The sequence below is a fragment of the Tenrec ecaudatus genome, chromosome 1 (genome assembly GCF_050624435.1).
Source record: "Tenrec ecaudatus isolate mTenEca1 chromosome 1, mTenEca1.hap1, whole genome shotgun sequence".
In the NCBI taxonomy this organism is placed as follows: domain Eukaryota; kingdom Metazoa; phylum Chordata; class Mammalia; order Afrosoricida; family Tenrecidae; genus Tenrec; species Tenrec ecaudatus.
Window position 1 is genome coordinate 156,029,106 of NC_134530.1, and position 19,465 is coordinate 156,048,570.

The 19,465-nt window shown below is 48.3% G+C and overlaps 1 protein-coding gene across 17 annotated transcripts in view; it reads right to left on the bottom strand.

Moving 5' to 3' along the window:
• Positions 1 to 19,465, bottom strand: part of PDE4DIP (phosphodiesterase 4D interacting protein) — a 213,515-nt gene that overhangs the window by 15,351 nt on the left and 178,699 nt on the right. For 13 of the 17 annotated variants that reach the window (XM_075560277.1, XM_075560181.1, XM_075560285.1 and 10 more), the window contains 10 exons: positions 19,200 to 19,435; positions 18,189 to 18,240; positions 17,171 to 17,394; positions 16,439 to 16,591; positions 11,339 to 11,590; positions 9,304 to 9,447; positions 7,580 to 7,699; positions 6,548 to 6,737; positions 5,576 to 5,700; positions 3,888 to 4,127 (listed from right to left, as the gene is read on the bottom strand). In XM_075560277.1, the coding sequence (XP_075416392.1) occupies positions 3,888 to 4,127; positions 5,576 to 5,700; positions 6,548 to 6,737; positions 7,580 to 7,699; positions 9,304 to 9,447; positions 11,339 to 11,590; positions 16,439 to 16,591; positions 17,171 to 17,394; positions 18,189 to 18,240; positions 19,200 to 19,435 (1,736 nt within the window). Of the gene's footprint in view, positions 1 to 3,887; positions 4,128 to 5,575; positions 5,701 to 6,547; positions 6,738 to 7,579; positions 7,700 to 9,303; positions 9,448 to 11,338; positions 11,591 to 15,453; positions 15,640 to 16,438; positions 16,592 to 17,170; positions 17,395 to 18,188; positions 18,241 to 19,199; positions 19,436 to 19,465 lie in introns of all 17 variants that reach the window. The other 4 variants (XM_075560268.1, XM_075560172.1, XM_075560162.1 and 1 more) reach the window with 2 other exon arrangements.

Genomic DNA, 19,465 nt, shown 5'->3' on the forward strand with positions numbered 1-19,465 from the left:
CCAGGTAGTATGGCAGGGGCCAGACCAAATCCAGGGGTACATATGGTAGCCAACTAAAAAGGGGGTGGGGAGGGAGGAAAAGGGAAAGAAAAGAAAAAAAAGATGTGTGGCAGGGAAATAGGGCACTGACCCACCCAACTTCCCCTCCCCCCAGAATTTACTTGAGAGGACAACACTGAAGCTGCAGCTAGGGGAGAGAGCATGTCTTATCAGAGAAAATGAAGGGGGAGGAAGAGAGAGTGGAGCACATCCTGGTCGACCAGGCCTAGAGGACGATATCCCTGCTCTGAACAGCCAATGCACAGAGTGGACAATATGGCTTATCCCATTACAAAACATACCATCCCTGATGTCCCAGTGCCCTAAGAGGGACAACACTGGAGACTCAGTGTCAGGATTGGCCCAGAATGACCCTGTGACACCAAGGCAAACCACTAAAAGCGTGCGGCAGAGCAACCGTGGGAGCAAAGCAGGTAGACCCTGAGGGAGTACAAAGGACAGACTCTGGGGCCAGAGCATGGCACCCCATCAGACCTGACTGAAGGTCACACCTAGAGATAAAAAATCAGACCTTTATCTATTTACAGGTTTTTCTTTCTTTTTAAAATTTTCTTCTTTTAATTAATTTATTCTTCTATGAGTAATTGGTTTTCTTTGTTGTTGTCATCGCTGTGTTCTCATTCATCGTCTATCATGCTATGGCTTGATTTTTGGTGCATATTCTTATCTCTACAGATCTATCTAGATCTGATAGGCTGCATGAATAGTCTGGAGGAGAAAACAACAGGACCAATGGTTCTTGGGGGACACAGAAGTGGGGAAAGAGGGTTAAGGAAGTGGTGCTGACCAACCCAGGGACAGGGGAGAACAAGTGATCCAAAAACAGTGGCAAGGAGGGTGTGAGAGGCCTGGTCGGGCATGATCAAGGGTAATGTAACTGAGAGAAATTACTGAAACCCATATGAAGGCAGAGCATAATAGTGGGACAAGAGGAAAGTAAAAGGAAATAGAGGAAAGAACTAGGCGACAAAGGGTATTTATAGAGGTCTAAAGACTGGAATGTATATATGTAAATATATTTATATAAGAGTGTGGGAAAACAGATCTACGTTTGTGTGTGTGTGTGTATATATATATATATATATATATATATATTTAGTATTAAGGCAGCAGATGGATATTGGGCCTCTACTCAAGAACTTACTCCATGCAAGAACACGTTGTTCTATTAAATTGGAATTCCACGATGCACTTTTTTTTTTTTTTACAATTTATTGGGGCTCATACAATTCTTATCACTGTTCATACATATACATACATCAATTGTATAAAGCACATCTGTACAGTCTTTGCCCTAATCATTTTTTCTCCTCTTTTCTTTTTTTACATTTTATTAGGGACTCATACAACTCTTATCACCATCCATACATATACATACATCAATTGTATAAAGCGCATCCATACATTCCCTGCCCCAATCATTCTCAAGGCATTTGCTCTCCACTTAAGCCCCTTGCACATGATGCACTTCTTCTTGACACGATTGCTGAAGACAAATGTGTGCATAAGCAAATTGTGGTGAAGAAAGCTGATGGTGCCTCGCTATCAAAAGATCTAGCACTAGGGTCTTAAAGGCTTGAAGATAAACAAGTGGTTATCTAGCTCAGAAGCAACAAAGCCCACATGGAAGAAACACACCAGCCTGTGTGACCACGAGCTGTCGAAGGGATCAGATATCAAGCATCAAAGACCAAAACATCATATCATTGTAAATTGGGTGAGTGCAGAGTGGAGACTCAAAGCCCATTGGAAGGGAACTGGACAACCCCTTGCTGAAGGATTGTGGGGAGGAGATGCACCAGTCAGGGTTCAGGGTAGCAACGATGAAACATATAACTTTCCTCTAGTTTTTAAATGCTTCCTACCCCCTCCCCAGTATCATGATCCCAATTCTACCTTACAAATCTGGCTAGACCAGAGGATGTACATTGGTACAGATAGCAACTGGAAACACAGGGAATCCAGGACAGAGGATCCCTTCTGGACCAGTGGTGAGAATGGTGATGCCTGGAGGGTGGAGGGAATGTAGGGTAGAAAGGGTGAACCAGCTACAAGAATCTACGTATGGCCTCCTCCCTGGGGGATGGACAGCAGAGAGGAGGGCAGGGGGAGACGCCAGACAGTGTAACATATGACAAAATAATAATAATTTATGAATTATGAAGCATTCATGGGGAGGGGACATGGGGAGAGGGGGAAAATGAGCAGCTGATATTAAGGGTTCAAGTGGAAGGGAGGTGTTTTGAGAATGATGATGGCAACAAATGTATATATGTGGATGTATGTAGGGGTTGTGATAAGAATTTGCAAGCCCCCAATAAAATGATTTTTTAAAAAGAAAATAAGCCCTGCATATCATATATTTACATTATGATTCATAGCAGTAGCAAAATTACAGTTATGAAGTAGCAATGAAAATGATTTTATGGTTGGGGTCACCACAACATGAGCAACTCTATTAAAGGGCTGTGGCATTAGGAAGGTTGAGAACCACTGCTCTAGTTCTTTAATGCTCTCCCCCCACCCCCTCCACTGTCATGACCCCAGTTCTACCTTATAAATATGGCTAGACCAGATATGTACCAGAACATGTACACTGGTACAGATAAGAGCTCTCAGCCCACAGAATCCAGGACAGATAACCCCCTCAGGACCAATAATGAGAGTAGGGATACCATGAGAGTAGGGGGGAGGTGGGGGAGAAGGGGAGTGCAAAATGAAGAAACAAGAATAGGAAGAATAAATGAACCACGAAAGCTAAGGAGGTAGGATCGTCAGATAATTGGAAAGGAACTGGATGAACATGACCATCTGCATCAGCAGGCAGGAGATAGGGCAGAAGAAGCGAATGGCTGCTCCCCCGGAAAAAGGGTACTCAACACCCAATACTTCCCCACCCAATGCCGTCCTCATCTCCTGAGGGACAGGAACATGCTGCCACACTGCTGGGTTTCCCATGCATGAGCGACAGGAGACCCAGGCTAGGGACTGTGGACGGGTCAGCACTACTGAGACAGGGCACTGGGTGATGGAAGGAACCCGGACTGGGACTCAGAGTTCATTCTAATTCTGCTTCACTCCCTGATCCTACGGATCTTAGCAGGTGAGTTAACATCGCAACGCCCAAGTTTTCTCATATGAACTACAGACAGTACAATTTTCCCTGTCTCAGAGGAAATGAGAACTTTGAAAACACTTGGTTAATAAGACCTCCACAAACACAAGGGATAGATATCAGCATATGCAGCTGTTATTATGACGCCATTCTTATGGTGACAGGCATATTAATGACTAAATTCCACGCTCTACGTAACCACACAGCTGCAACCTTTCACGTGGCCCTGCCTCGCATGCGTCAGAAAAGAACCGTGCACCACAGGGATTTCAGGGGCTGATTGTTTTGTTTTTCTTTCAGAATTAGAATGCCAGGCCTTTCAAGGCACTTCTTAGGGGGACTGGAACCTCTAACCTTCCAGTTGGTAGCTGAGAACATTTGACATTTGCAGCCCTCCCAGGGACTCCAAAAATCATCCAAGGTGTATCTTTATTCTTACCCTCACCTTAAAGATGTAGAAACCAACATTTAAGTGCCCGAGAGATTCACCAACTTTCCAAAGCAAACAGCCTCTACGGGGTGAACTCAGAGTGAAGAGCCAGTTTCTGACTCTAGGTCCCAAGCTCTCCACTGGTATGCGATGTTGTACAAAGCATCTCTGGGTTCAGCCTGACCCAAGAGCATGGGAGAGGTAGGACTGACCCTTCTCCCTGAGGCATGCTGGTGGCCTGCCCCCTGGCTGAGTGCTTCCGAATGCCTTTTTTCTTCCTACCTGGGAAGAGCGGCTGCTTGTCAGCAGGGTCCATGTTGGCTGGGAAGCTCGGAGTGACAGAGGAGGGGCTGAGGCTGGCTCTCCCTGCACCACCATCCAATTGCTGCTCCAGCTGCAGCCGCAGGCAGTTGTTCACCTGAATGCTCTGCTCCAGCTGCCCTCTCAAAGCTCGCACTTCTGCCACCAGGTGACTCAAGTCACTGCTCAAGGGGACTTGGTGACAGGCATCCCAGTTGTAGGCTGAAAGAAGAGGAGGGGACTGGTAACCAAGGAGACGTCCAAGCAATTATCAGAACACACCGCTCAGACTTCTTTCTTCTGGGGGCCCTAGAGTCATGGACAACACAAGTCTGGGATAGAGATGTCCCACTGCCTGTCAGAATCCGGAGACACATTCAGGAGGGTTTTCCAGGGCGGGATGTAAGTTTTGGACTAGACAAAGACAAGGACCGAAGGGGAAGGATGTGATGACCAACACACTCGGGCATCAAAGAGGAGAGAAGGCAACAGCGTCAGGCCTATTTGGGGGAAGTAGAAATGGGAACCAGCACCATAAACAAGCATCTGAACCATATGAACTTTTTAACTGCCCTGTGTTCTACCTCCGCTCACCGCACCGAGTCCTATTTCCGCATACCGAGGAGCGCACACAGAAGCACTAGAGGACCAAGCCACAATCTCTTATTGGAAAGCGTTGGGGCGAATGTGTTTTGAAAGGTAGTATTCTTTCTGGTTTTAGCTGGGTGATAGGCCACAGACACCCCACGTGGATATTGTAGAACACAACCAGTTGCATCTGGAGCCGCAGCCCTTATTCGGGCAGATAAGCATTTCTGCAATGGACTTTGGCAGTGTTCTCGCTAAGAAGGTCACAGATGGTCGTTGATCACTTCTGTCTGGTCACCAGATGAATATACTAAAAAGCATTTGATTCTGAGATCTTCCCGGATTTGGGAATTAAGGGTGAGGGATTACAGACCTTTCGTGCTCATGGCTCTGAAATGACTCCTGAAGGACCCATGAAAGGGGAAAGAGGCATGGAAGAGGAAGTCATTCCGGAGAAAAAAAGTGGTTTTCAGGAACAAATCCCAGAGTTCCCTGAGGCTCCTGTCCCTTTCTTGTCCTAAATCCAAATTCTGACTAAGCTTTGCTTATTCTTTCTTAAAAATGTTTTTATCTATTTGACCCTCTTTCTCTTCCCAGTTGTACTTCATATGAGACGCACATCACTGAATGCCGGAAACTTCCCTAATTCAAATGTCTCCCAGCTCCACTGTGTCCCACCACACCCGCCACTTTGGGTGTCTATTTAGAGGAAACATTCTGATTTTCCCTTGTCTACGACATAGAGTTTTAACTTCCATCCTAGCTTGTAGACCTCTACATACTGACAACTCTCCCTGTATCTAAGCTACCTCTCGCAACTCCACAGGACAAAGCTTCTCTCTCCTACAGTCAAGCTGGTCTCTTCTCCACCCAAAACTCACTCCCCATGCATAGTCCATGCCTTTGACCATAAACAACCCTTTCAGCCTTGTTTGGCCCCTGTGTTTATTCAAGCTTCAGTCAATTGCCCTTCACCAAGTTAGGGCTCTGTCGCGCTCCAAGAGTTCCACAAGCCAGAAGGAGTCTAAGCAAGGGCAGGACGTTCACGGGGAGGGAAATGGGGGCGAGAGAGGAACACGTACCTTTCAGCCCCTTCGTGGGGTGGCCGTAAAGGCCCTCGTATAGCTGTAGCTTAGACTGCAGGGACTGGAAGAGCTGCTGTTTCCCCTCACACTGCTGCTGCAGGAGGATCAGCTTGTGCTGCAGCCTGTCCGGGAGAAGCAGGCCCAGAGAGCTGTCAGTGCGGCCCACGCACAGCAGGGCAAGAAGCTGAACACTTGTGCATCGTTGAGCTTGGATCCCAAGCGCCAACTCTGAGATCACAAAGCCCATCCCTTCTATTTTACAAACGTGGCAACAGAGGCTCAGAAAGGTCAAAGTCACCTGCTCGACAGACACACCAGCTCAATGTCCTTACTGCTGGTGGCTGTTCATTTTCATGTTGACAGGGGTCGTTGGGCATATGCTGGGGGAGAAACATGAATGCAGGTGGAGAGTTTCCCTGGCTTATGGTGAGTCTAGTGTCCTATATCTGATCAGAAGCATGAAGACATTCTTTCTCTAGTTCACGATTTTCTGGAACCTTCTCTACATGGAGTTCACTCTCTCAACTTTTGGATGAAACATGTTTATCAAGAAATTCTTTCTTCTGTTCAATACAAACCCAAGCAAGCAAACAAACACACTCACTGTCATTGAGACAAATCCAACTCCTGGTGACCCCGCGGGTTACAGGGTGGAAATGCGCCCCTCTGGGCTTTCTTGGCTGTAATTATCACAGAAGTAGACCAGCAGGCCTTTCTTCTGCAACATGACTGGCTAGATTCTAACTGCCAACCTTTAGGCTTGTAGTTGAGCACAGACTGCTTGTGCCACCCAGTGACCTACAGTCATCCTTCATCATGAATATTCAGAATGGAAAGGGAGGTTTCCAAAAGAGGCCATTGACTGTCTTGTCAAGATCCCTTCTAAATCTGACAACGCGGGCACCTCTCAATGGCAGTGAGGTTAGCTGGAGTAAGAGTCTCTCCTCTCATCAGCGGGCTTGCTCTTACCTGGAGTCCTTCTCTTGAAGGGAGAGCCGTTCCTCCTGGAAATGCAACACCTCTTGCTGCTTCTCCTTCAAGTCCGCCAAAAGCCGCTGCTGCCCTCCCTTCTGGTGTTCCAGCTCCATTTCCAGCTCTTGCACCCGGGCCCGTGAGGACAGCAGAGCCTCCCGTAAGCACTCCGTTTCCTGAGAGTGCTCTGGGGAATAGAACACAGGAATGTTCATATTGATGGGGTCAAGGGTCGATGGGAAGAGTTGCCCAAGTACACCTGCCATCTTCCTTCATGAAGAAGGGAAGCAAAGGGACTGGATGGAGGTCCTGTGTTGGTAGACAAAGTGCCATCTCACTATAGTCACCTACTCTGGGGAATAACACACCTCTCTACTTGGCAATGCCCTTGACCTTCTGCTTTAATTGGTTTAAACTGCTCAGTGAGCACTAGGCTCCCCTGCCTCTCAGACTGCACAGGCAGGCAATGATGCCGAGTGGGTGCCCAGTGGGTGGGGCTGGGAACGCACCGGAGGGCAGGTTGCTGGCAACTCTAGACACACAGGCATCCAAGGCATTGGCCTGAGAGAGGAGCCCGGAGTGCTGAGGAGGGAGCGTGGTGTGGAGGTCTAGGGATGCCAAGCTGCTCTAACGTGTGGGGAAGCTCCACAGGAAGTGCAGGCAGTGTCCTGCCTTTTTTCCTCGTTCCAAGTCAGTGGTCAGCTTGTGACCGGGAGGGCGAGGGCGGGAGCAGCACTGCATCAAACTGGTTCCCAGTGGGCTCTGCAGTGGGGAGTGGAGGGAAATGGTGAGTGTTGCTGAGCTATCCAGTCTTGAAGTCTCAGAGACGAAGGGCCCATCAGGAAGTCAGTCCTCTTTAAGGAAGCAGCCCTTTCTAGCCTAAGAATAACTCCCAGTACTGGGGTTGGTGGAACTGGGCAGCTTTGTGATCCCCACCTTCTTCTCTTACCTTCTCCTCCCCGTGACAGGCATGGACAGGGAAGGTAGGGATCGGGGAGTGGCCACTATCTGGGGGTTCTGACTACCTACCTCTGGAAACGTGGCTCAGCTGAGCCTGAAGCCTTCGGTTTTCTTCTCTGAGGATCTTGTTCTCGTTGCAGAGCTGAGGTGCAGGGTCCAGGCCCTGATTGCAGAAGTTGGTGGAGGATGCTGTCACAGAAAACACCACCAGGCAAGTTATGTATTCAGGTGACAGAGTTTCCTGGATTTCCCATCCTGTCTCCCTCCAAGATCTGGTCACAGCCAGTAGAAAATCCCTGGGACTGTTGTCCAGTGGACACGTGCTGGGTTTCCAGGTGTGTCTTCTAAGGGGCATGCACTTGTGGGGAAGGTTCTTTCCTCCTAAATAGCTGCTGCTCTGGTGTGGGCAGGACGAGGGTGTGTAAGCCATGACCTCCCACGAGAAGAGTGTAGGGGTGGGGCCACCTCTGGGAAGTGGCAAGGGAAGGGCACACTGAAAGAGTGGGCCACAATCGGCAGTCACAGGACGGGATGAGACATCAGGGAACTTTGGGGCCAGATGCAATTTGCATTGAGGAAAAGTCACTCTCTGAACTGAGATATACGAGGGGGTACTCCCCCAAACCGGAATCTACCCCCCAAAAAAGCTATGTATTTACTTTTTTTTTTTTACAAAACAACTTTATAGTCTTCAAAATACTCTCCATTACACTTAAGACATTCATCTAATTTGTAATTCCATTCCATTCTTGGAAACATTTTTCAAACTCATCTGGTTGGATGGCCAACAGCCCCTGCCTTGCTGTTTTCTTCATCTCTTCTATGTCATCAAATCACTGTCCTTTCACATCCCTCTTCATTCACAGAAACAAAAAGAAGTTGCACAGAGTAATGTCAGTAAGTAAGGTGTGGGGGGCAAGAAAAGAATGTTGTTTTTTGCCCCAAAACTGGTGCACTGAGATGGCTGCATGAGCAGGTGCATTATCGTGGTGGCAAAACCAGTCCCCAACTGCCACAAATCAGCCCTTTGTTGTTGCATACTGATAAACGCTATTTCTTCAGAACCTCTAAATCAGTGCTTCTCAATCTTCCTAATGCCATGACCTTTAATACAGTTCCTCATGTTGTGGTGACCCCAACCATAAAATTATTTTCGTTGCTACTTCATAACTGTAATTTTGTTACCGTTAGGAATCATAATGTAAATATCTGATATGCAGGATGTATTTTCGTTGTTACAAATTGAACATAATTAAAGCATAGCGATTAATCACAAAACAATATGTAATGATATATTGTGAAACTTTTATTTCTAATGACAAACAAATGAAATTTTGTCTTGAAGCATGGTGTAGCATGGGTAACAGTCTTCATACTGGGTACTCATATGTGGGCATATCAGTGTGTGGGGAGACCTGCCTGGAGACAAATAGAGGAGCAGCGTCTTGGTTCCTAAGCCCATCGGAAATATGTGTTTTCAATGGTCCTGTGAAAGGGGTCTTGACCCACAGGTTGAGAACCACTGCTCTAAATAGAAAGTTTGATTAACGGTCTGACCTGGTGGAATGAACTCCAAATGCATTAGTTCCCTCAAATCAGAAGAGCTTTTTTCCGTTTTTGTTTTTTTGTGTGGGGGGATCCCCCTCGTATCGGGGGCCCATGCCCTATCACCTGTAAGGAGCAAGTGAAATAAAGGGGACCACAATGCTTGCGAAAGTGCAAAGCTGAGCATGCCCTGTACAGAAGCTCCCTAAATGTAGGCAAAAGAATAAAAGGGCAGGAGCCTCTCCTACCACTTCCACTGCCGCTTCCGCGGGTGGTGGCCCTGAGCCGGTTCTCCAGCTGCTCGCGCAGGCGGTCATTGATGCAGATGGACTCCTCCAGGCGCTGGCGCAGGCTCCGGATTTCCCCCAGGTGCTCCTCCAGCAGGGCAGCCCCTGCAGCCACCCCACACGGCAGGGGGACAAGCGGGAAATGGGGGAGAAAGATGAGCCGCTACTCCCGGAACCCACAGGGGGCAGTTCTACTCTGTCCTAAAAGCTCTATGGGAGTCGGAATCCACTCACTATCCATGTGGTTTTGTTTGTTTACTTGTTTGTTTTCATTGACGTGTGGGGGAGAGTGGTGACATAGCCAGCACCCACTCAGCAAATCCTAAGCATTGCTATCATCCTGCCAATTTCATCCTCTTATGGGTACCCAAGGAAGACAGGTGACTTCATCCAAAGACTACACGGGCTTTATTCATTTACTTATTCTCATTCTTTATGGAAGAGTGGGTGAGGGTCATAGGGTAGATCTGATTCCCTTCAGCAAATCAGGCGCATCTTGTTTCAGGTTGCAATCCCCACAATGTAACATCACTCCTCCCACTTACTCCCCCTGTTTTCTGTTTCTGTCCCTTTTTCACTCCTAACCCTTCTGAACTTTTCCCGGGTAAATGCTTCCCTTTGCATCTTTCATGATTGATTATTCTTAAGGTATCCGCAACTCACTAGTGTTACTGTTCTCCTGGTAGATCTATTATTGGCTGAAAACTGAGCCACGGGAGTGAGTTCACTATTCCCAGACCTGAAGGGTGACTAAGGGTCATGGGCTCAGAGGTTCCACCAGTCTCTGCCGGATCAGCAAGCCTGATCTTGTTTTCATGAAAATATGCTCCTTGTGTTCTCCCAAGAATAAATATGCTTTCACGACAGGACGGCTCAAAGTGAAGCAGACACATAAGGTCTGGTCAGTGTAAGGAAGTTCCACATGGGTTAGAAAAATAGTTTCAAGCTCCTGGCAGGGTCTGCCCATCACCTGAAAGGGAGTGGCTGCTCTGGGGTGTGCCTTTGTGGTGCGAGGGGAGGCCTCACTCTCGATCTTAATGTGTTTCTCCTTATTCATCTTATATTCTTTAGCGGGGAACAGGGCCCTGCCTCCCACCCTTCCAGAAAAACCGTAATTCCAACTTCCTCTATGTGGTTCATGAGCGCCACTCAATACTTCTTCAAACACACTTGGGATGTGGAAAGAACAAAGAAGAGTCTACACAGGTCTGGGTGGACTTGAAGCGGAAGGCACATGCCCTCCCCGACGGAAAGGGCATTGATGCACAAAGGAAGATTGCTCCTCGCAGGTGGCCTCCACTGCACCATTGGTTTCACGATCAGTCTTTCTCTGGAAGTTAGTTATCTCCCTGAGGGAACGAAATAGCTGCTCTGGTGGTACACTGGTTGAGAGTTGAACTGCTAACCAAGCTCGAGGTCAGCAGTTCAAAACTACCAACTGCTCTGTGAGAGAAAGATGGGGCTTTCTCCTCCTGTAAAAAGCTACAGTCTCAGAAATCCACAGGGAAAGTTCTCCCGTCTTATAATGTGTGTGTGTATGTGGGGGGTGGGGTGGGGGGAGGGGACTTTGAGTCGGCATTGTCTCGATGGCAGTGAGTTTACTTTTTGGTTTGGTCTTGACCCTACCCCTAAGGGCTAAGATTGAGAGGGAAAGTTTGAGTGATATTTGTGTACCTGATATATGAGAGGGCTAGGAGGAAAAAGGTGAAAAAAAACTTTTCAATTGCATTTTTTATGAACTTTGTGAAATCCCCACATCCATGTGTAGGAGAGAGCTGTTGCAGAAATGACCTCTCTTTCTCTAACATCTTCTATCTGACAGAAGAATGTCCATGTGCATGTCTAACCGCACTGGTGTGGAACATCCAGCATCACTCTGGATGTTACATGTGATAAGTCCCGTTTACGTTCCATCTACTCTGTGAGCCAGACTGGAAGGGCATGGTCTCTGAAACAGATTTCAGTTCACAGGTTGTGTTCACAGGTTGTGCTTTACCTGTGGTTTTGGCGTTAAGCTGGTACAAAGAAGAGCCTGAGGATAAGTCCCCAGATACACTCCCTTTCTGAGGCCTCATCATGTCCCATGAGCCACTGTTGCCCAGGTACCCAGGGTCCAGGATTCTGCTCAGGTCACTGGTGCTCCTCGGCAGAGAATGGGACTGGGCGGGGCTAAGGTGGTGGGAAGAGTGGGCTTCCACATGGTTACTGGGCAGTGTAGCTAGGGAAGCAGGAGGGACTGTGCAGACACCTAGACAGAAAGAAACATAAGTGAGAAACTAGCAAGTGATCAGAGGGAAGTCTCAGCAGGGAAGTGTGAGATGAATAAGAACCGACACTAAAGGAGACTGAGCGTGCATGTCAGAGTTCCCAGCCCACTGCAGAAACCCAAGTCGATGGACACTCATAAAGCACAGACTGTGACATTTGCCCAGTGCATTTCTTAGCATGAAACAGCAAGAGGTAGAGGGTGGATAAAGAGCACAAAAGTTATTACTGGACACAAAGAAAATGCCCACTGACTCCACTCGGCTTCAACTATCAGTCCTCATGATAAAGTACAGGCACATTCCAGAAGTAGAACTCACTGGCAATGTCAGGGGTCAAGGGTGTAATGGAACATGACATTGGACATACTTCTAAATAGGAATATCTAGTTTCCTACATGTCCTTCCTTCTCCAAGAAGCGAAGCAGCCATTCTTCTACTTCTTCCATGGAGTTATCAGAAGAACAAGAAGGTATGAAATGTAGCTGGATAGGATCACCCCCATTTCCCCAGACATTGGCACTCTCGGCTGAAGTTAGGGGGAAACTCATTGTGAGGCAAGTGCCTTGGATCTCATCCAACGTGATTCAAGGAAATGTAAAATCTTATCACCTTTGTCCAAAGAATCACTGGTCACTTTCCAATGGAAGGAAGAAGGGCCAGAATATTTCTTTGGTGATTTCTAGCTCAACTTGTCATCCTGTAAAATCAGGGACCTTTCCCATGAGCCCCAGCATGCCTGCTTCTAAAGGCATCATTGGCAGGGATAGAGTTTAGGGGATATTTCGAGCACTGTTTTCTTCCAGGGATCATCACCAGGAGCAGCACAGTAGACAATTAGCTCCACACAAGGAAGCAAGAGTGAGATCATTGGGTCCTGTAGCCGAGCCAAATTCTTCAGAGGGAATACTGCAATTGACACCTGATATTTTTATCTCTGTTTGTAACTGCTTCACCAATTTGGTGGTATATGAGAATCGCTTGGGAAAATGTAAAAATAAAAAAAGTATTGATGCCCGGATCTCCCAAGACTTCACCTTAATTGACATAAGGTGCAACTTGACTATTGGGTATGAAAGTTTTAAGCATCTAAAATGTAATAGGAATTGAATAAAGATGTGATCTTGTTCACCTTTCACATTCCCTTTAACTTTACCCCCGAAAAAAGTAGAAAGAAAAAAAATCAGTAGAATTAGACAGCTTACTTTTTAACCATGATCCTAGGAGGTCCCAGGTCTCTCCGTAACAATGAGCAGTGTTCTCGTGTTTCTGTCTCCTTGACCACACAATACAGAGCACATGCCCTACTCAATGCAAAGACACCACACAGACCCAGCCTCTAAGGCAGGGGATATTAGACTCACAGTGGCCAGAGAAGCCGCCATGCCCCAGTCGACACAGAAACTTACTTCAAAGCAGATAAGGAGTGGTCCCTGTAAGGAGACCAGGCCTTCGGATGGCAAAAGAGAGGGCTACAATCTTCCTTCCAAGGCTTGGACCACCCAAGCTGTGGTCAATGGCTCAGACTAGATGTGACTCTATTCCACTCACATAAACAAACACCTTGTCCTTCCACAATGCTCTCCTTCCATCCTTCCTTTGAGATAAAGGTAAGTTCACAAAATATAGAAAGAAGGGACTAGGGGCAGGAGAACACAACAACAGAGACGGCTCTGGTCTTTTTGGCACGGGACATATTTTGAACTATCATGGGCTGGTGCCAGAACTGAAGAGTTTGAAGTCCATAATAATGGCTCTTCCATGAAGAGGAAAACACTCCGGGGCAGGAAAGCTGCAGGGGGCTTTCAGAAGGTGTTCCTTTGAGTTAGTTAAGGCTCACATACTGTGAGCAGGATGGAAAGACCACCATCCTGAACAGCAAAGCTAACGTGGAAAACTCATTGACCTGGATTCAAGTCCCTCTCTCTCACTTCCTCGTGAACTTGGCCAAGGAACTTTACCCCTTAGTTCCCTGAACATGCTTTAACTATCACACAGGAATTTTGTGAGGATCAAGTAGGTCCAGGTTGATTTAGCTAGGTAAGCCCTCAATCGCGGTTGCATTGCAAAGTTAATAAGCAAGAGTGGGCCTTTTTGCTGCCTACCAATAGGTTCCTGTACAAGTTCTCCTAGGAATTGAACTTGGTCTGGCTGGGTTCTAAAATCCAAACTGGGGAAGAGTCGAAAGAGTATTCAATCTCAAGGTTGAAAAAAATAGTCTAACCGGCATTAGGATACAATGTGTCGGCAGTTGTCCTAGGTCACAGCCACTCTGTATGGTGACCCTGGCAATCCCCCACCCGTGCTTCTTTTCTGGCATCGATGTGATTTTGAGGCCATTTAACACTTTTCTTGTTGTGTTATTTTCTTTCTCTTCAAAAAACAAACAACCTCTGAGGGTTAGTCAACAAGTATTGTTACCAGGGCCCTAGTTCACGCATGCATGGGCTTATTCCAACCAAAACATGTTTCAGCATGTCTCTGTGATCAGCGGAGAACTGTAGTCATGTGCTTGTCTTTCTTTCATGATGCCTCCAAACACAGAAAAGTCCAATCATAAAAGTGACTTCCAAAGGCAGCTACTGGACCAGTTCAATTCAAGGCAGGGTGGTCAATGCAGAAGATGATGGTGATCTTGATGGATTTTGTTGAAGTACACAGGATGGTCATGGGGGTGTATTATGCAGAAGCGTTAAGGAAGCTGAAAACTGCATTGCTGAGGAAAAGGCCAAGAAATGTGCAAAGAGGAGGGGTTTTTGTTGTTACTGTTGCTTTATTTTCCCCATCATGACAATGCACCTGCTCACTCTTTGAGAGTTTCAGGGGCATTCCTGTAAGAATTTCACTGGGAAACCTCACTAAAGCCAGCTTACAGCCAAGGCCTAACCCTTCACACTTCTCATCTCCAGACTTAAGAACATCTAAAAGGGGCACACCTTGAGCCCCCTGAGGAGACCCAAATGGCTATTATGATGTGCTGTGAATTTAAAACTCAGAAAATTTCAGGGAAGGTATAGAGAGATGGAAATACTGCCTTGAGAAATGTACAGACCTAGATGGAGGACATATCTTGAAATAATAGCTTCACATTTTGCTCTCTTGTTTCATAGAGGTTTCTATGACTTTGTAGTCATACTTTATGAATGAAACTCATATTAATTTATCCTCCCCATACACGTAAAAAATTATAATGAGGAAACTGGCCCCAAATGCTTCAAAGTCATTGGTAAAAGGTGATGATCCAGGAATGGGAAGAATTCCTACATGATCCAGGAATGGGAAAACATGTAAGGTCAATTCTGCTCGGAAGTCATCGGGCAGAATTCCCAATTCTATTCTGGTTCTACGTGTCCACCTGTCATTGAGCACAGCAGCATGAACCCTAGGCCAAAGGAAAGAGGACCCTGACACTTCTTCTGAACTCCACCATTGTTTGCCTCCAACCTGATGCTGCCAGGATCAGAACCTGCTAACAGTGTTCGCGGAAATACTGCCGATCTCAGTGGACACAGCCACTTCATCACGCATGGTGCTGGACCCATCCAGAAAAGTGCCATCAGCTGGCCAGGCCTGCATGACACCTGGTGGTAGCCAACACGCTCAATAGTCCCCAAGTGCTAGGTCGAGAGCCCGGTGAACATCTATACATACAAACTGACTTGACACACAAGCCACAAGTAAATACATTGCCAAAACAGCAAGCACAGCTTTCTCTCAGGCTCCCATTGACAACATCCACTCCCTGGTTGCGCGTGGTTTAGGATCTGCTGACAAAGCCAAAGCCATGCAGAGCAACCCGTGTGGGTTCAGCCGCCCCAAACACACAAGTGCAGCAGTCGGTGCTCACTTTCTCCCAGCTGCTTCTGCAGCATCTGCAGCTCCTGCTGAGCCTCAGCCAAGGAGAAGCCCGGAGTGTCGGAGCAGCAGGGCAGGGGAGGGCCGGGGGAGCTGAAGGGCAGGAAGCTGGGTGGAGCTGAGGGCAATGGAGCCTGAGGAAAGCTAACCAGCGTGGGCACGGAGTGAAAATGAAAGCCTAGAAATAGAAATGTGGGGAGAAAAGGAGACACGACGTTAGCGAGAGAGTGGCAGAAGAACGGATGAAAGATTAGGAAAGTCAATATTCCTTTCTCAGATGTGTCTTGGGGGGATGGCTGTCACTCAACGTGGGGTATGGGTATGTTGAGATGATACAGGGGATCATTCCTGCACAAGGGGTTGACCTGGATGACCTCTGCTTTGAAATACCATATATACTCATGTATAAGCTGAGTTTTTCAGCACATTTTTAATGCCATTTTTGTGGTAAAATTAGGCGCCTTGGCTGATATTTGGGTCGGCTTATACTTGAGTATATACGGTAGGTACCACCGTCTCCTTCTAAGGTCTAAGACAGATAGGGGCGGAGGCCTGGTAATGAGCAAGGTGACAGGCTGAGGGGAATGCTTTTTGGCTCCTTGCCTGTGGCCAGCCTAAGAGAAACACATTGCCTCTTTCCTTCCCAGAAGGAAATGAGAAAAAGGAATGAAAATGTTTGTCTTTAAACTGATTAGCCAAGAGACACAAATAAAACAGTAAAAACAAACTGAATGGTTGGTCAAACACCGACCCAAATTGCTGGGTGGATAGAGGTCCACCTATGAATTCCTTCTTTTCTAAAGGGAAAAAAAATCTACTTGGATACACAGAAGAAATTTGGGTAACCTCTTGGTGTTATCTAGGACTTGGTACTCATAGGCCCCTGGCAGTTGAAACGTTGGTCCCTGAAGGAAATAAAACAATGGCTGAGGGAGGGTGGGGCGGCTGCACCCTACACCCTACGGGCTGCTGCATACCTGAATGGGTCTTGCTGGTCTCCTGGGGGGGGCTCTGGGGAGTTGGCAACATGATGGGGTTGCTGTTGGATTCTGCCTGAGCCCCCTGAGATGCACTGTTTGGTGATGGTTTAGAAGACAACACAGCAGAATGACTCGGATGATGGATGGAATCTAGAAACCCATGAATGAGAGAAAACATTTGGTCTTCCACTGAGAACAGGAGTCTTGGCCTTATGTTTGGCCAGGGTAACCCAGCCTCGTGTGCTCACAGACAGCTCCACAGGGATGAGGCAAGCCGCTTTAGGGGTGAAAGTGGAGCTCAGAGCTCTGGAACCATGACAGTGGCAGCTCCGAAGTGCCAGGCGAGCCCAGCAGCATCGGTAGGCAGGCAGGGATTCTCAGAGGCCTGCAGGGAGCAGACCCACGGCAGAGCGGTGAGACGCCCCATCTTAAAGAAGGAGGTGGAGCAGGCAGGGGCCGTGAACATGAAGCAGGGGGAAGAATAGCCTACCGTGAGCCCCAGTCCTATCTTGCCTGCATCCAGACCCATGTGTCCGGGGAGAGGGGCAGAGATGACTTCTAGAGTCAGGAAAACAGCAAAGATATCTGACCCGCTGGGGCCCCATCTTCGCACTTGGTTCCAGAGCTCTGCTCAGCATGATACACAGCAAGCTGGATAGAAAAGGCTTTGTGAAAGAAGTCTCCTCTCAGCCTGGGAAAAAGGTGGTCCCACTCAGAAAGGGCGGCTACCTGAGTGACTCGGCGAAGCTTTCTTCTCTTCATAGTGTGTGTACTCGCTGGCTGTGTCCATGCCAGAGCAGGCATCTAGCTCATCAGATAGGAAGGACGTGCTGCTGGGAGAGCGGGGGCTGTCCGACAAGGCCCGGCTGCTGGAGGGGGTTAGGGACCTGGCGTCCAGTTTGGCCTGCAGGACTTCAATCACTTTCTCCTTCTCCTGCAGTTCCCTACTGAGCCTGGTGGGGAGAAAGGGGGACAACGGGTGAGATCCTAGGCCACCTGGACCAACTGGTCCTAACCAAGGCTCATGGGAAAAGCAATGTCACCCAGAGGACCACAGATAGCCATGGTCGAAGGCACACTCAGGACTGTGACTCTGAGCCCATATGTAGCTACTGGCCATCAAAAGCAGAGCGTCCTGGAAGGCTGGCTCCCATGGCAAGGATGCCTCTCAGAGATCTGCAGCATCCCTAGGCCTCTTTCACTGGGTACTCTCACCAGATTCTTTGATTCCCAAGGAAATGAGGGGGCTGCTAAACTAGCCTTCACCCCAATTCTGGACAGACAAACCTTTAAAAATATCTCACCTTGGAGGGGCAAGAAAGGGTGAGGGGAATAGGGCAAGCTACTGGGAAGTTTGATAGGGTGCTTTAAGTTGATGAATGCAAAAATGATGATCTGTAGGTAAATCCCCACGTGATTCACTATAAAAATGTTTTTGGTTATTTTAAAGGCACTCTGTTCTTTAAGCACGTGGAGGGAATGGGAAACCCCTGGGTGTGCGGAGACCTCAGAAATCTGGATAGCTCACCTTTAGGTCAGACTGACCCTCGGTGGCTGGAAATGAACTAGAATCGCTTCCAGAGGGAATAAAGAATCCCAGGAACTGCACAGCAAGGGGATGGCGTACAGAAGTCAGTTCACTGGGATCGGCATGCCCTGTTTCTCCACCACCTTGGGAAGCTGCTGCCACCTCCGGCCCCCGTGAGCCCTGATTGCATTAGGGATGGGGTTTCGGGGTGTCAATTACCTGAGGGTCAGTGGCTCCAGCCCTGCTTGATCTTTCTCACTTTTATGATCCTCTGAAAGCCAAAGTCAGAGAGAAACAGTCAGGTCAGGTCCCACTTCAAACACACACACACACACACACACACACACACACACACACACGCAGGGCCTATCCAGTCTAACACGGGTGGCTGGTGTGTGTGCATCCAGGGTTCTTGGGGAGAGCAGCTCAGGGGGAGGTCTCAGGTTACTTGTGGAGAGAAACTGCACACATGGGGGGCTTTTCTGTCCTCCCGTGCCCCGATGATCACTATCCTGGCTTCAGCACAAAGGGTTGAAGCCTACTCTGGCCCAAAACCTGTAAATCCCTGGCCTAGCTGCCCTCTGGACGCTCCCCCACGTCCTACGTCGGCACTGGGTCCCAGAAATGGCCGTGTGTCCCATCATCGCTTTCTTGTCCAACCTGCCCTGCCCCATCTCTTGGGTGCTCTAAATAAATAAAGCCCCTCTACACAAAGGGCTCTGATAACAACCAACACCCCTGATCCTGGTACGGCTACACCCCGTTCCTAATGCACACCCCAAAGAGCAGGGTGCTCGTCGCATTCCAAGTATATCCATGTGATGAGCAAGGACGTTTGCACCAAATGAAGAGACAAGGACGTTCAAACGACAGCATCCAGTCTGCAGTGTGAGTCTCGCAATTCTTAGTTCAGGGCTCTTTTCACTGTAAGAAGGTCTGCCCACCTTATCCCCCTTCCAGTTCCTTTCCCGTAGCACTGGCTGGGACTGCTACGCCCCCAGTGTTCACACTACTTCTGCATGAGTGATGGCGTTTCTACAGCCACGGCGTCACCACCCCGGTGCGCTCCTCCTTCTCACTCCCGCCAGCCAGCCCCGTGATGACGACTCCCGGGAGATGAAGCAGAAGCGCACCCTTGGGTGGAAAACTGCATGTACAAATGTAGTGGCCCACTGGGCCCGGGGCTGTGGGAGGGACAGAGAGTGTTCCAGACACCTGTGGCCAACTTACTAGTGCGGAGTTTGCTGGTGAGCCTGTCTGCCAACTGGCTTCCCTGGGCGAGCTGCTCCCGAAAGCTCTGGCCCAGGTAGTAGTCGATGTCGTTACTCCTGAGGAGGCCCTCAAACGACCGGATGGCATCTTTCACGTGCTGGGTGAGAAGGTAACAGATACCCCTCCCTTCTCGTATTTTCTGCCGAAGATAGGATAGTTCTCGGGCTTGATCCTGAATCAGGGAATCGTATTTCCTATTGTAGGGAAGACGAGGAAAGGCAAAG